Genomic DNA, 17,909 nt, shown 5'->3' with positions numbered 1-17,909 from the left:
ACCATGGAGAGCTCTGATCTGAATAGAGCTAGCCAAATTAACTAAAATACTTCACATCTGGATATATTAACTTCTGATGGGTTAGAGATAAAATTGTAAACGTAACTCTAGATAGAGATGTCAAATAATAATAAAAAACACCCTTTTGCTTTTACAGTCACTTCCCTTTTATATAGATATTTATCTTTTGGCCTACGTGTTTTGCTTAAAATGCTTTAAAAATACATTGTTGTTAGTTTCTTTTGCGATCAATTATCAAGTAGATGAGTTAAAGTAGCTATCAAATATAATTTTTTTTCATATAGATGAGTTAGAGTAACAGTTGAATAACTTTAGTACTCTCGAATAATTCTTTTTTAGATTAAGGTAAAAATAAATGGAAATAACTTTTTTCTTAAAACTCTTAGTTCACTTTAGGAATATTTTTTTCTTATTATGAAATACAATACTTTATTTTAGAATAACAGTTAAACATCATAATAGCCGCATTTAAGAATACAAATATTATTCATCAAAATTACATCTTATACCATACACTAACTCAATTACTAATTTACCCTTAATATCTATCTCATCAATCTACTTTGTATCAAATTAAAATATATTTATCGTAATTTTATAAAAAATAAAATACTTTTTTCTCATCTTTTTTATTTTATTTTATATCATATTAAAAGTAATTATTACACTCTTATTTTATAATACTAGTGAATATACGAATAGTTATTTCTAAAATAAATTTTTTATTTTGATAATAACAAATAGGAATTGTTATCTCCCTATTCTAACTATGCCAAAATTATCGGAATATTCTCTATTATGTTAGCTGCTATTAGGTTAAAACAAAATCAGATTATTTTTGAGGCATTTCTAAGAAAATGCAGAGGTCAAATAATAAATATTATACAGTAGAACGTGGATAATAAAAAAGATAAAATATAGTGTGTTTTTGATAAATCTCCAAGTCCACAAGAATCTCCAGCAGTCAATCCAAGTAGTTATTTGAGCTAGACGGCTTTAACCTGAAGAGAGGAAACTACAATTTCTATTAATAGAGTATGAGCAAATTCATCTTTCAATGCAACTATGTCCGAGGATCTAGAAGAAAGCTAAAACGATTTTTCTGTATATTGGATAGTATATAAACAAATATTGTTTTGGTACATTTACTTTCAATCATCAATTTTGTACAAAATATGCACCTTTCATGGAGTTCAATTGATACTCCAACCAGCCAAAAAGAAAAAGAAATTACAGACCAAAAGTTCTTCCAATGTATGATAAGAACATGTTAAGAAATGGGATATGATCTGGGAAACAACCGTAAGTGCTGAACGTAGTACGATTATCCATCTGCCACAGCCGTTAAAGATCTTCAGTTTTCTCAATAGATCAGCTGGCTGCCTTTATAAGCTCGTCTAATCTTGAACTTATACTTCAGCTTCACATTATCAATAGACAGATACTAAAATCGGACCCAACACCGGGTACACTGTGCCATGCAGTCACCCTTGCAGTCCACATTATAGCCTAAAACTTTGGGATTCCTTAGAAGAAGATTTTGAAGTGCTTTTCCTTTTATTCCCCACTCCCTCTCCAATGTGCCGATGTTTAACTTGACTTCCTCATCAAGATTACACCCGAGGACTTCAGGGAATTTCTTGAGTAATTTGTAGAGATCATCATTTGAAAGGCCAAAACTTTTGATGTATTCAAGTACTTCACTTACGGATTCCATCCTTGGAACCTCTTTCCGTCTCTCTTCGCCCCAATAGGGTGAATGGGCCCATCCAAATGCTTTTTTAAGCATCACATCTGATTCCTCAACTGTAAAATTCAAACCACAGAGTATCTGTTTGGACGCTTCCCATGTTTTCTTCTCATCATCTTCCAGTACTGCATACTGTGCTTGATCAACTGAAAGTATCTTCCACCCTCTTCTTGTAGATAATAAATTCTCAGATCGGTTTCTTACAATATATGGTAGGATATGAGTCCTAATTCCACATTTTCTGATAGGCAGTGCCAAATTTGATGTTGAAGTTGAAGCATCCTGCTGGAGGAAAAATAGCAAACAGTACAATCAAATGATAAAATCTATCTGCAACAGATCAACTTGTTAGCATTGGTATTATGTTGAAATTAATACGATTACGCATCAATATGTTGAATCAGGCCCTTTTTCAAGTGCCTGTCACTTTCCACAAAGGTGATAATCAGCAAAATCACTTCTTTAGGGGAGAGAAAAAAGTCATCAGCTTTCAAGGTAAACCAAAGTTTTTCCCAAGATCTCCTATTTCTAGTTAGATTGACGTAACACCATGCTATATTTCAGCAGAACTTTCTCGCGTATTTATGCTATTATATTACAATGGTGATATGCTATATACCTTCCATACAGTTGGGACTAACAGCTTGTTCTTGTTGTATATTATAAAACTTGTATGCACCTCTGAATAGCAACAGATGGGAGAACTAAAAGATTAAAACTGAGATGAAAAATTGAATGAAGCATCTTACAGATGAAAAGAAGTACAATGCAGAAGCTTCAAAGCTAAGTAAAGGTGAGGATGATAATTTCACCAACATACCTACATGCAGAAATTAAGTCTGTCAGATAAGATTAACTAATTCAAAAGAAGAAATAGAGATCTAAAATAATTCCTGAGGCAGCAGAGGAAAATATATGTACAATAGCAAGTCAGTTAAGTGGGCTTTCTTCTTGTATTCTCTCCTCTCTCCCTCTCTTCTTCTTTTCGTTGTAATGTTTCGCAATGATCACCGCTAGAGGGATGAGCAACAGCTAGAAAAGCTTCTGCTAACTACTCGAAAACTACTCTTGTGGTGACAATAATGACCATTTCCTCTATGCAAGGAACAAGAAGTTTTCTTGCAGATACATATAGAGAGTGAGGTTTGATAACTTCCGCATTATATGACTGCCTTAGTTCTCTGGTCCCACCTAGGCTCCTGCCTATTGCCTAGATGCTAGGCAACCCCCTGACTGCCTGCCTACTGCCTACAGTTTTTAAAACATTGTTTTCTACAAATTAGTACCAAACTAGCAAGAATACACAATTACAGCAAAATACTGCGTATGAGGATCTACACTTCTAGTATCAGAAGAGATAGAGATAGAGATAGAGAAAAGAGAAAAGAGAAAAGTAGAAAACAAGCACAAAGTATAACAAACCTATGAGGTTGAATTTATTTGGTACAACCATGGGCAAGGGCAATTGGGAGGCTTGACTAGTATATATGAAACACCCGCTACATAATACATGTGCCTCTCACATGAGTAGAACCCACGTAGTTCCACATGACCTATTGGTCAAGTTTCTACACAATAACAAGATAAAGACCCCACATTTTTAAGAATAATACAATAAAAGAAAATCCAAAATACCACAGGCCACAACAAGCCCCAAAATACATATCCATACAACTTAAATAGGGTAAATACATGCGTGCCACAGTAAAATAGATAAAAGAGACTATGAACAACTTTTCACCAACTCCTTACGAACTTGAGGTCATCAACTAATCTGAAAACATTTCCACCGAAGGTGGTGAGCACAAAGCCCAACAAGTATACAACTCTATAGTCTAAAAGTAGTGTAAGAAAAAATGTAACAAAATATACATATATGACAATATGATCATAATAATGCATCCATGCAACATATCTACATGTCCATATCTACAACTCACATATAATAATAAGGGAATACATGATATGCATTGTTTAAACTATCAAATCCTTACTCTCATGCTCCCACAAAGCTATAGTTATAAATCATTATTATATGCTCATCGAGCTATCCATTACATCATAAACATATGCTCATTAATCATCTCATACATCGAGGGGGAATAGACATCTAGCGGTATTATTGCCCGTACATGCCTGGCGACGTTGCATATGACTGATTGTCTGTGGCCAACAAATTAAAAACCCCAATCGTAAGCCCATATCTCCCTTTCTACAATCACCGCCCACAGCGGGATAGTCAAGAGCGCTCAGCTTATCAATGGACGCCATGACCATGCATCATCGGGTACCGCTAGGTCTAAGACCCCTACCTCCCAATCATAGTTTCATATCACTAGTGTCTAGTCTTTGATAGGGCAGTGTGATCGCCTAAATGCCATTCAGGCTCACAACCTCAGGCGTAGACCATTTATCTCATAGGCACTATACAATAAATTCTACCCTTAACCCCAGGTTGAGTTAATGAAGGGCACTGCCTAGTCAGGACTTAACTACGTGGTAATATGTGCAAGTAGTGCAATAATCAACATCATCAATCATATGACATATACATCAAGTTATCATACTCAGGTATGCACTAACAATCTATAAATAACTATGAAACAGTAAAGTAAATATAATTATGCTGAACAATAACTAAATATTTGCACACGTGTGATTTGTATGTCATGAATTCATAAAGTCAACATCACATCAATGTTACACTATTCCTAGACTATGGAGGATTTACTCGTGCCAACAGATAATCCTTGCATAGCACGGAGTCCACTCGATAATGAAAGTAATAAAATATGAGCATAACAATTTTACCACTAAATAATTAAATAACCCTACTGACATCCGATATATGTTTGAGTAGGTCCATCCAAAAATTCTTATATTTATTAATCCAATAGAGTTGGTATATTAATTATGATGGTCTGACGCACTATTAACGGTTATTAATATAATTCTCATCATATTTACCGTTCCACTAGTTAGTGTCGATTCAAAGTAAATAAAATATACCACATTGGGTTAATTTACTTTATTAAATATAGCCGCACGTCTAATATAGTTATCAAACTCTAATTAGAGATAAATTCCATTAAAGCAATTTATAGTGGTACTCTCATCTATCACCTCATTAATTAATATTAATTTATAACAACTACTATATCTAACAATACTATTATTTATCGATAATTAATATTAAGGCTCAAGTTTGCCAACAATAATTTAATAACATGACTAAAGTAATTTAAAATACTTAGGGAGTAATTATTATACTTGGGGTACCTCAAAGCTCAAGAGTCTAACAAAAGTCCATCAGATTGGGCCCAAAGCCCTAAGGAACTAAGCTTGTAATGCATAAAAGTCTCTTGGGCTAGACCACAACCCAACCCAAACAACATGGGTTGGGCCGCAGCCCAACCCACAAAAACTTGGGCTAGGCTGCCTGCAGCCCAACCCACCACTTGGGTTGGGCCGCACCTAGCCTAACCTCCCATCCTCACCCAAGGCATGCCGGGAAGGAAGGGAGTGGCTGCCAGCAATTTCCAACATCGACAACCGAGCCACTCACCTGCTGGCCCTTCTCTTCAACTGAGGGAAAAGACACACGACCAACTGGTGAGGAAGCACGATTGACATAAAGGGGAGAGCTCAATGGCAACGAGAGGAGCGGATCGGCAAGTCACCAGAAAGACTAATGAAAGACCCATGCTAGAAGGATGAGGAGGTCAAGGGGAGTGTGCACAGTGCACAGGTGGCCAGCTAGGGTAGCCGGCAACGAGGGCCCACACCGTTGCCCAAGCTACAAGAGCCCCGAAGCAAGGTGCCAACGATTCCCCCTTGCGGAGGTGAAGCTATTAGGGCCGGCGTGGGAAGGCACAAAGCCGTCGGTTGGCCAATCACCGTTGAGGTCGACGATGAGGAAGAAGGAAGAGAGAAGGCACTACCAAAATTATTAACCCAAACTAATCTCGTAAGCCGAAAGGAGACTTACCAACGAGTTTATCCACGGCGATGGCAAGCTCCGACGACGTGTCGGCACGGTGAGGAGAAGAGAAGAATGGCGGCTGCGGGGGAGAAAAGAAAAGAAAGAAGAGAGGGAGTCACTAAATTTTATTTTTTTACCTGTAACATGATGTCACAATACTCCCCACTTAAAAGAATTTTGTCCTCGAAATTAAAAGATAACTGCAATCGCGGCACAAGATTGACTGACAAAATCCAAAATCAGAAACTTAATAACTAACATCCTGAGTTAACGAGTTAATCAACTTATCAATATTAAATCATCACTTAGGAAAACCATTTATAGCAAAAGAATTAAATGTACCATCAAAACTCTTACATTACATATCATTACCTAGGTACTTCAAAGGTCATAGAGTCCCTGCTCTAGATCCCCAAAAATCGAATTTGCACACGAATACTCACCCTACTATGCGCCCAGCTTAGGACACCATACGACAAGGTATTATGACGATAAGAGCTTTAGTTATAAGGTTTAACTCAGATTCCACCAACAAAACAATCTATTCCTTTACCATGGATGAGAATCTAAGGATTAAGATTATCAGGCCAACTAAATAAGGCAAAGAATCACGATCATCCGGTATCACCTAAAATTAATGGTCATAAAGCTTATCCTAATAAAACCAAGATATATACTTCTCTCCAAATTCAATCAAGGTAATCCAAACAATTTGCAACATTGAGTCTACTTTTACAACTTAATTATATCTCCCTGTCTACCAACAACATTAATTTATCATTAACATGTCCTTAACACTTTAAATCTTTCAAATAATGGTCAACTAGACTTTCTACCAATAGAAGATTTATACTTGCTACCCACAAATTAAGGGAAGTAGGCCACACCTTAACCATAAATTGATGACAACAACAACCAGTGATCACCACTTAAAAGAATTTCTTTTCACTATAATGACTTTCAAATAATTGCATTATCTACACTTCAAAGTTTTAGATAATGTTTAGTAAAAAAATTTGAATTACATATTCTGTCACTACCGTACTCATCTTTCGGTAATTGAAATTTTATATACATATACTCCAATTTTTACATCATATCAACTTTATTTGGTCACTAACTAGCATCTTCTAATTAAACCAAATAGATAAATAATGGTTAGCTCTCCTCTCGAAGATATTCAATTCATATTTCCATGTCTACAAGTGGAACTAGGTTTACTTCATATATATATACATATTCATGACACCTTCTATTTTATCAACAAGACAATGATTCGGTCACAATACTCCAATTCTGCAGTGATAAGGAGATCATCATCTATTAATTGGAAGGAATTTAAATATTATCATTTTCAATAATTATCATTCAAGAATTTATTCATTCCTCATAAGGCTCCTTTTCTAACAATTTCTTTTTTTTTTCCAAGTCTAAACTGGTGAAATCCTCATTAATGGTACAATTTTACATATCTAGTTCATCTTTACCAGTTATTTATCTCTAATGTCTCAGCTCTATATAGTATGCAGGCAACAAAATAATCGGGTAGTCTCAAGCTATCTATAAGATTTCCAACAGTCTTGCATCAAATTCCTTTCTTTCTTCTACTCCATTCTCTTTTTCTCTCTTTTAGACATAACATATGCATTGCTCCTCATCCTCATGTTATTATTGGTTAATACCCTATACTAGAAAAGTGAACACCGACAGCTAGTACCCCTCTTCACTGAGCTATCCATGTCCCATACAGTATCAAATATTATGCCATGTTTACCCATAATTAGATTGAAGAATAAATAAGAAATAACACATTTTAATAATCTCAATTCAAATAAACAATAGTTCATCACCGCCTACCTTCATTATCACAAACTTTATTGCAAATAACTGTACTAGTATTTATTAAAACATTAAGAGAACTCAAGCATAACATACTCAACTTATTAAGTTGTTCCAGAAATAGCTGGATGCAAGATTAACCATTTATACATTGGTCTGCCTGTAGTAAACATAACCATTGCAAGGCTTACTTAATATTGCATTTCACTTGCTCTTTAATCATTATAATACAAAATTGACAATAACCGTAAGTTTAAGTTATGCTCCCTCATAACTTATATGTGCAAAAGTCCTATCATCTCAATTATTTAAATACAACAAACACCAGCCAATGATTGAATTGTCCTTGTAACCAATCAATATTTTAGCATCATGATGTAATAATTAAAAATTTCGTTTGAGGTAACAATCAAGAATTCAGATACTTAGTAACAAGAAAGTTAATATCATTCACCAATCTGAATTAACCATGAGTCAGCTCTCACTTGCTGGTAGATTTTAACTTAGTACTAGTCATCCAACTCTCCAAGTTCCATGACCAATAACCTAAAGCTTTTCAATATCACCTAAATTATCCAAGCAGGCATCATGAAATTAACTTCTCTAACATTCTTATCATTAATTAAAAGTTGATATAATCTCAAGTATTATTTAGACATTACCAAAACCCAACCAAAACCTTAGACAACAAAGGCGGCGAACATGCACCCACTAAGGACTAGTTAGTTGGTACTCAGAAAAAGCCTTACACCAAGGCGACCTCCAACTAGACATCAATAACTCACCATCAAATCACCTTTCCAACCTTAAACACACTAAATTGACAGTTATTCGTCAAATATTCTCCTATAGTCAGAAAATTACGAAATCAAATGGGTTAGATTTGTAACCTCCTGATCTACAACTTTCGTATTTACGCCTTTCGCAAATTCGAACTGCAACTGGGACGAAAACATGGAATAACATGGGTGATGGTGGTGGTGACGGGTAGAGTGAATGTTAGGGTTATGGATAGATATAGAGATGAAGGTGGATTGTGAATGTGATTAAGGGATGTAGATGAAGGGAACGAAGTGGTCGAGATCCCAAAGAAGAGGAGTGGCTGGACAGTCGAGGAAGATTAGAAGTTAAGAGAAACCTTACCAACGGTAGAAGTGGAAGGATGGTGAAGAAAGAGGAGGGAGAGAGTCTAGAGAGAAGATAGGATGCAAAAAATCAATATTTCAATAGCATTATGAAATTGGCTGCCATCCACATTTATAGAGGCTAACCCTAATTTTAGAGGATTCCCGCCGATCACGTTCGAACGCACCAAAAGCTCTATCTTTATATGTGTGAACGTGATGCAGGCGTTCGAATGCGGGCGTTCGAACTCGCCCGACCGCATTCGAACGCACAATATAAATTCTATGTATTTGCGAATTTGACACAGGCCTTCGCAAAGGCGTTCGAATGCGACCCCGCCTGTGTTCGAACGCGACCTATAGAAATTTTATTTTAATAAAACTAAATAACTAATGCAATAAGAAAAGATCCTAAGTGTATCATAGTCACTTATCATAAAAGCCAATCCATAAAAACATAATACATCGTTTTTTAAGGAAAAGAAAGAAAATAAAATAAAATAAAACAACATAAAACCAACTAAACTTTAAAAAGCATCTTCAAAACAAATATGGTGCACCGTGAAATATCAGACAAGTGATAATCGTGCTAGCAATCAGTCCATCACCTAATGTTCCACATCGACTAATTTGTCTCACAACAGAATAATTTCAATTAACTCAATAATCGATTTACTCACTACGCCTCCAATCAAAACATTGGACGCACCAAGACATCATAAAGGCCAAAGGTATGCACTGACGATGGCAATAACAACTCTATCATCAAGAACTCATGAATTTGGCTACAAATCTAGTCAACGAACCAACCACTCACTACACTAATCACGAGATGATTTAGATCCACTTACTACAGAATACACGTGATACGGGATAGGGTCCACACCCTACCAAGGAAACTCAAAATAGTAGTACATATGAAAATTGGCAAAAGCATTCATCAATAGCTCACTTTCTTTTGATTAATATCAAGATCTCAAGATATAATTTCATATCATTTCTTATATAAATCACTACACATGAAGGACAAAAATGTAATCCTTCAACTTTTACTTTCTAACCCGATTACACATATGACTTCACAATGCTAAAGATAATTAGCAGGCAAATAACCTAATTTATATAAGCAACAACGCATTACTTATTTACCAGCATAATTTCCAAATTCATATTCATTTAGTTTATGAATTTCAAAAGTAACACCTAGATATCGCTAATGTCAAACACATCCATCCCTACGCAGTCTCAAAGTTTTCCTATACGTCACTTGTATGGATAGTATTTTGGAATGCTTACCGGATAATTTGTTAAAACCTAGGCTTTGATACCATGTTGAAACATCTGCCACCAAATACACATGCCTCCCATGTGGATAGAACCCACGTGGTTTCCACATGACTTGTTGATCAAATTTCTACACAATAACAAGATAAAGACCCCACATTTCTACAAATAATACAACAAAAGAAACCCAAAATACCACAGACCACAATAAGCCCCAAAATACATATCTATACAACTTAAATAGGATAAAGTGAAATAGGTAAAAAAGACTATGACCAACTTTTCACCAACTCCTTACAGACTCGGAGTCATTAACTAATCTAAAAACATTTCCACCGAAAGTGATAAGTACAAAGCTTAGCAAGTATACACCTCTACAGTCTAAAAGTAGTGTAAGGAAAGATGTCACAAAATATACATGTATGACAACATAATCATAATAATGCATCCATGCAACATGTCTATCATGTCCACATCTATAAATCACATATAATAATAAGAGAATACATGATATGCGTTGTTTAAACTATCAAATCCTTGCTCTCACGCTCCCATAGAGCCATAGCCATAAATCATCATTATATGCTCATCGAGCTATCCACCACATCATAAACACATGCTCACCAATCATTTCATACATCAAGGGAGAATAGGTATCTAGCGGTATTATTGCCCATACATGCTTGACAACGCAACATATGATTGGTTGTCTATGGCCAACAGACTAAGAACCCTAGTCGTAAGCTCATATCTCCCTCTCTACAATCATCATCGCCCACAGTAGGATAGTCAAAAGCTCTCAACTCATCAATAGACGCCATGACCATGCATTATCGGGTACCGGTAGGTCTAAGACTCCTACCTCTCAATCATAGTTTCATATCACTAGTGTCTAGTCTTTTACAGGGTAGTATGATTGCCTGAATGCCACTCAGGCTCACGACCTCAGCCGTAGACCGTTTATCTCATAGGCACTATACAATAAACTCTACCCTTAACCCCGGGTTGAGTTAGTGAAGGACACTGCATAGTTAGGACTTAACTACGTGGTAATACGTGCAAGTAGTGCAATAATCAACATCATCAATCATATGACATATACATCAAATTATCATACTCAAGGTATGCACTAACAATCTATGAATAACTATGAAGCAGTAAAGTAAATATAATTATGCTGAACAATAACTTAATATTTGCACACGTGTGATTTGTATGTCATGAATTCATAAAGTCAACATCACATCAATGTTACACTATTCCTAGACTATGGAGGATTTACTTGCCTGACAAGTTTCCAAGTTAATCAACTTCAACCGCGCCATGGATAATCCTTGCATAGTACAGAGTCCACTCGATAATGAAAGTAATAAAATATGAGCATAACAATTTTACCACTAAATAATTAAATCCTACTGACATCCGATATAGGTTTGGGTAGGTCCATCCAAAAATTCTTACATTTATTAATCCAATAGAGTTGGTATATTAATTATGATGGTCTGACGCACTATTAACGGTTATTAATATAATTCTCATCATATTTACCGTTCCACTAGTTAGTGTCGATTCAAAGTAAATAAAATATACCACATTGGGTTAATTTACTTCATTAAATATAGCCGCATGTCTAATATAGTTATCAAACTCTAATTAGAGATAAATTCCCATTAAAGCAATTTGTAGTGGTACTCTCATCTATCGCCATTTATTAATATTAATTTATGTCAATTACTATATCTCACAATACTATTATTTATCAATAATTAATATTAAGGCAAGTTTGCCAACAATAATTAAATAACATGCCTAAAGTAATTTAAAAAAATTAGGGAGCAATTACTCGACTTGGGCTACCTCAAAGACCAAGAGTCCGATACAAGTCCATCAGATTGGGCCCAGGAACTAAGCTTGTAATGCCTAAAAGGCTCTTGGGCTAGGCTGCAGGCCAACCCAAACAACATAGGCTGGGCTGCAGCCCAACCCACCAAAACTTGGGCTGGGCTGCCTGAAGCCCAACCCACCACTTGTGTTGGGCCGCACCCAACCCAAGCCCGAGATGGGCTGGGCCGCACCCGGCCCAGCCTCACAGCCAACCTCCCATCCTCACTCGAGGCATGCAGGGAAGGTAGGGAGTGGCTGCCGGCAATTGCCAACACCGACAGCCGGGCCACTCACCTTCTGGCCCTTCTCTCCGGCCGGGGGGAAAGGCACACGAGGTGCCGACCGGTGAGGAAGCACGATTGACATGGAGGGGAGAGCTCGATGGCGACGCGGGGAGCGGATCGGCGAGTCCCCGGAAAGGCCAATGAAAGACCCATGCTAGAAGGATGAGGAGGTCGAGGGGAGTGTGCACAATGCACGAGTGGCCAGCTAGGGTGGCCGGCGGCGAGGGGAAAGGCTCCTCCATGGCCGCCGGCCATGGAGTTGGCCCACACCGTCGCCCAGGCTACGAGAGCCCCGAAGCAAGGTTCCAACGACTCCCCCTTGCGGTGGTGAAGCTATCGGGGCCAGCGCGGGAAGGCACGAAGCCGCCGGCCGGCCAATCACCCGACGAGGCCGACGATGAGGAAGAAGGAAGAGAGAAGGCACTACCAAAATTATTAACCCAAATTAATCTCATAAGTCGGAAGGAGACTTACCGACGAGTTGATCCACGACGATGGCAAGCTCCGGCGACGCCTCGGCACGACGGGGAGGAGAAGAGAAGAATGGCGGCCGCGAGGGAGAAGAAAAGAAAAAAGAGAGAAAAGAAGAGAGGGAGGGGAAGAGATAAGGCACGTGCCGGGCACGTGCGCTCACTAAATTTTTTAATTTTTAATTTTTAATTTTTAATTTTTTAATTTTTTTTACACTGGAGCGGAATGTCACAATATAACATAAAATATATGTAGTACTTTCCCAGCAAAGTTCCATTTAACCCAAGCCCATCATCTGATTATAAGCCCAAAATCTGGATGCCCCTAAAGTATATATAGCAGCTAGCATGCGTAGCATGAAGTCAATGATCATGCTAATCAGCATAAAACATGCCAGTGGAGTCTGAGCTGATACGTGGGAGTAGAAACAATTTCAAACCATATCAATCATGTTAATATTTCTTTCCTCTATCAGATATCAATATATAATGCTGAGCTTCAGCTATATTGTTTTAGTATGTCTAGTGATGCAAATCTAATATGAATGCAATGTTTTGGAGAACAATCCATCCAAACAAGTAACTAAAATAAAATATAGTAAGTAATAACTAATAATAAGTTAATTAATTAAAATGATAACTACTAGATGGAAGGAGAGAAAACTACTCAAATAAGACAGTAACTTCCTCAACTCTCAAATAGGTATGTTGACAGTAGAAAGGCCTAAGATATGGTATAAGAAAAGATTTTAGAATTTAAGTTTACTAATAAATGGAATAGTAGTGCTTTTACTTTAAAACTAATTCTTCCTCTTTACGTTTGGGCACCCAAAGATTCTCTTTCACTACTGAAATCTTCTGAACAGCAACAATAACCAATGAAAAGTGAAGATTGAAGAATGAGAGAGGTTTAGAGAGGAAGTAGAAGAGATTAGAGAAGAATTTTAAAATAGAGTAGGAGAAAATGAGAGAGAGAGAAAAATAAGACCGCCTGAAAAAAAAATGAGAGATTTCAAATAATTCTTATTCAATCATTCCTTATTTCTCATGCAATAACTCTTAAATAGGTTAACAACTTTGATTCTAGCTGAGTCTAATAGGAACTTATTTTCTAATAAGACTCTAATTGATCATCTTACCTAAATTGACTAACCCAATATAGGTAATAAATCAATGTGGATATCCCCTGCATATAAGCTTATCACAACTATCAATTGAGATTCTAATAAGAATTCATTTCCTAATAGGATCCTAATTGATTAGGTCTTACCTAAATTGACTAACCCAATTTAAGTAATAAACTCAATACGGACATCCTCATATATAGGCTTACCATATCTATCAATTGACTAATTCAATTGATCATTTGAATTAAACATCAACTCAACAAATTAAATATGAAAATAAGTTGAGCATAATTAGATCAATTAGATCAAAATTGGACTCAAGCAACTTTATATTGGTCAAATTTAAGAAGATGATGCCCACATCAACTAGTTACCGTGGTCGTTGTGGCATGGAAATATACTCACTTTCGATGGCCAACATATACCATGTCAATACATCATAGGCAGAGGAACGTGCTATTATAAGGCAATCACTAAGATATTAGGAATGCACTCTTTAGCCTTACGAACTCGAAGAGACCCTCTTCTGTCTTAACTTGAAATTAGAGTCTTTGTTAGTTAATAGCTAGGTAGCATCTAAAGTTCTAAACTAAGCCTAAAGGATATCATTTTGTCTTTATGAAACGTGATTCCTTATTTTCATCACTCCTAGAAGTGGATGACCTTGGTGGTTTGGTAAAGGTTCAGATGTACAACAAATCTCTCCTTACTTTTCTAGTAAACTACTTGTGTATTTCTTTCCCATACTTTTGGCCCTGTGTTCACGTCAATCAAGGAAAAACTCCAATCATTCATCAATCTAGTGTAACTTACAGACCACTTCAAAAAGTGGTAATCTAAGAGCTATTTCATTAACAAAAATTTGTTTGCTTGCGAAGTAAAATATTTGTTCTAGAAAAAAAGAAAGCTTGAAAAGACTATATTCCATAATAGTGGACCGCTGGTGTAGATAAAATGTATACAGGTCAGCCAGCATCTTATCAACTCTAAACTCAATAAAACCAAATTATGTATTCCTCAGTCATATATTTGCATCCAACATTTTGGTGCACATACATCTGCAAATAAATATTCCATATTTCTAAACATTCTGAAATTTCTAGAGTTGTTTTAATCATTAAGAAGAATCTAATATCTATCATATTGGAGTTATGAAATCTTCAAAATCAGGAGGAAAAGGTGGACAAAATTTAGAAAAGAAAAAAAAAACCTCCTTCAAATTTCAAGGCAATGATGCAAACAAAATACTTACATTCATGCATTCTTTTGAATCTTTTAATTATAAAAAATTCTTGAATAATCAGAAGTAAAAGTGGACAAACATATGTAAAGAAAAGTATGCTATAAAAGACCACCATTCACTCCAATGATGTAGAAAAGACACTCATAGGCTAGCTAGTAGCTTGTAAATAATAAAAAATTTAGTAGTCCATAATTAGTCCAAAAGAGAAGCAGCCAATACTCCAATACTTTCCGAGTTCTCAACTAAATTCAAGCATTTCTTCTTGTCTTCATCCGAAAGGATATTACAAGAATCTGTCCATTAAATCTATATACATTTGATCTTGATCAAGTATCTATAACTATTGTACAAATATTATTTTTTTAAAATCTTCTCTATTAAATTCCATCTAGTGTCACAACTGCTTATTAAGGAAAGAAATTCAGTTCCTTTACAATTTGTTTATGGGCAAATAAAATTTTAATTATTCTTACCAGATTAGAAAATAAAATTTCCTTTATCTTTATTGTCCTCCACATATCTTATTTTCTATTCTCAAAGACACATAAAATCATGTCTCACAAATTTTATTTTGAGTTATCACATGGAGTAGTAAATTATAAAAAAATATTGCAAAAGTTGTTGGAGGGATTATATAGATCAACCTAAAAATTACCAAGGAGATATAGAGAGAAGAAATTGGAAGGAAGAAAAACTTTGACTCATTCTACCTACAAAGTTGATGTCCAAAAAGGTTGCTTCAGTTTAGCACAAACAAGATACACCAAATGTTCGCATCATTATGAGACCATTAACAAAACTAATCTCTAATTGCCTACAAAGAGAAAAAGGAGAAAATTTTAACTAGAAAAAATCTATACCATGTGGACTCCTAAGTCTAACCTTTCCTACAAATACTTACTCAATCCAACGTCTAAATCATGATTAAGATATAGATCTCCTTATACTTTGATAAATACCAACATAAAACATATCAAAAATTTCTGCTAAAGTGGTAAGAATAAAATGAAAAACTGCCCCTCATAGGGTCATATTGTATTCTTTTATCATTTAGTTACATTAAAGTTATTTACAGAATCAATGACCACATTAGCTATTTAGGTCACCATAATGTACAAATACCTCAATTCTTAGGAAACTTCTTTAAAACAGAAGACTACTCAAACCAAACTAAGTTCTACTATTTCTTAACTCATTGACCTTCTTAATTCCTTACCCTCCCAATCAACCACAAATTTGACTCCAACCATCTCTCTGTTCTACCGATTACTTCTCTCTCTAGAATTTGAATCCCTTTTCCAACAAAATTGGCTCCTTCACTCAAACAAGAAAATCAACTTCAACCTAGCAGCCCCAAATACTATCTTTCAGTCAAACATCAACGTAAATAAAAAAAAAAAATGTGAACCAATTGCAAGCAGCAATTGTGGTGCTCATAGACGAATTAACTTCAAAATACTCATCAATAAGCGATTGTACTTTAAACAAATTATAAGTATAATTTAGGTGGGTGTGGAGCCAAATAGAACTGCAATAGAAATAGAGGGATGAAAAATAAAGAAAGAAGGAGAGAGAATTACTTAAAGATTTTGTGGTGCTGCACCTCGCAATTATTAGTATCCCCAATCTGCAATATATATAAGGACACGACCGGTAGCCTACTCGATTTACATCCTCATAAAATCCCTACGCGAGATCAAATATCTACCATTAAATGATTTGTTGACTTCCCTCAACCACCTCATGGCTCCTAGAAACGGAAGTTTGTATATAACACTCTGCATTTAAGAGAATTTATGGTTCCAACGATTTAATTTTTACTCTTTTATAAATGACACCCAATTTTCTTTGTAAATTGATCAAAATACTCATGGGCAGTTTGTTTGTCACTTTAATTACATCTTAAGAAGTGTGTGGATCAATCCATCTAAAAGAGGTGCAACCTTGAATGCCAAAACTGGCTATTACATGTGCTCACAAAGGACTTGGACAATCAAATAGATCCCCTAATTAGCGTCACCAGGAACATCATTAATAATTTTGAATAGGTCGAGACAATCACTAAAACTTCACTCGGCGAGCTGCTAATGAGAGAAATGAGCTCACAGAGACTACAAAAATGGTAGGACTTCACCAATTGGGACATTATTGTAATTGCGATTAATTATTTGTATAGATTTTTGAATATCAGAGGAAGAATATCCAAATTAATTCTTAATGTGAAAGGTGGAAATTTCCCTGAAGATCAAAATATTTTTATGGTTGATTCACAATAATAGGGTGCTTGCAAGATATAATTTGGTTGAGGATTTGACCTAGCAATGTGGTCTGTAGCTTATATAGTCATACTAAAACGGAACCACATCTATTCTTGAAATGTTTTTGTTTTGCTAAACAGATTATGATGCAAGTGTGGTAGATTTGGGAAAATTTTATTTTATAAAAAAATATATATGATGCATGGACTATTGGCAAGTGTATAGAGATAAAAAAAATTGCAAAGGTTTGTGAAGGACTAAAGGAATTGGATGGCAACTTACTTTTAGCCAATTTGACTAGAAATGAATAACAAAATTTTCTTTACTTCTAATTATAAGTAGATTCATAATCTTGTCTACTATATTAATAAATTGGTCGTATGTTAGGGCAGGCCTAAAAGGGGTGGAGGTTTAGAAGAAGACAAAACTTTTGGTCTATGCCCATTAGAAGGAAACCATCGAAGTGGATGATTAGAAGTTATTTCTTTCTTTTTATCAATACGAGGTAATAGTATTTTTAGTTGCTAATTTTTGGTGATGTTTGATATGTATTAATTGAGGGGATATTTTTCTCACTGGTGTCTGCTTTTTTTTAAGTGGCTACTACTTATATATTAATTAGTGACTATCTTGTAAAATTTAT

General features: G+C 35.6%; 1 protein-coding gene across 1 annotated transcript; it reads right to left on the bottom strand.

Moving 5' to 3' along the window:
- Positions 1 to 1,099: 1,099 nt before the first annotated feature.
- On the bottom strand, positions 1,100 to 12,719 carry LOC140795410 (uncharacterized). The gene is made up of 3 exons (XM_073147949.1): positions 12,643 to 12,719; positions 2,521 to 2,591; positions 1,100 to 2,053 (listed from the first exon to the last, which is right to left on the bottom strand). The coding sequence occupies exons 2-3, from the start codon at positions 2,587 to 2,589 to the stop codon at positions 1,466 to 1,468; spliced, it is 657 nt and encodes a 218-aa protein (XP_073004050.1). The 5' UTR covers positions 2,590 to 2,591; positions 12,643 to 12,719; the 3' UTR covers positions 1,100 to 1,465.
- Positions 12,720 to 17,909: the final 5,190 nt, after the last annotated feature.

The sequence above is a fragment of the Typha latifolia genome, chromosome 9 (genome assembly GCF_019914945.1).
Source record: "Typha latifolia isolate L0001 chromosome 9, TyphaL0001v2, whole genome shotgun sequence".
NCBI lineage: Eukaryota > Viridiplantae > Streptophyta > Magnoliopsida > Poales > Typhaceae > Typha > Typha latifolia.
This window is presented reverse-complemented; position numbering and strand designations above follow the sequence as displayed.

Coding starts and splice junctions, on each gene's coding strand:
- LOC140795410 (XM_073147949.1), bottom strand. CDS start 2,589: ATGTTGGTGAAATTATCATCCTCACCTTTACTTAGCTTTGAAGCTTCT. Junction 2,054..2,520: donor CATTGTACTTCTTTTCATCT/GTAAGATGCTTC, acceptor TTCCTCCAGCAG/GATGCTTCAACTTCAACATC.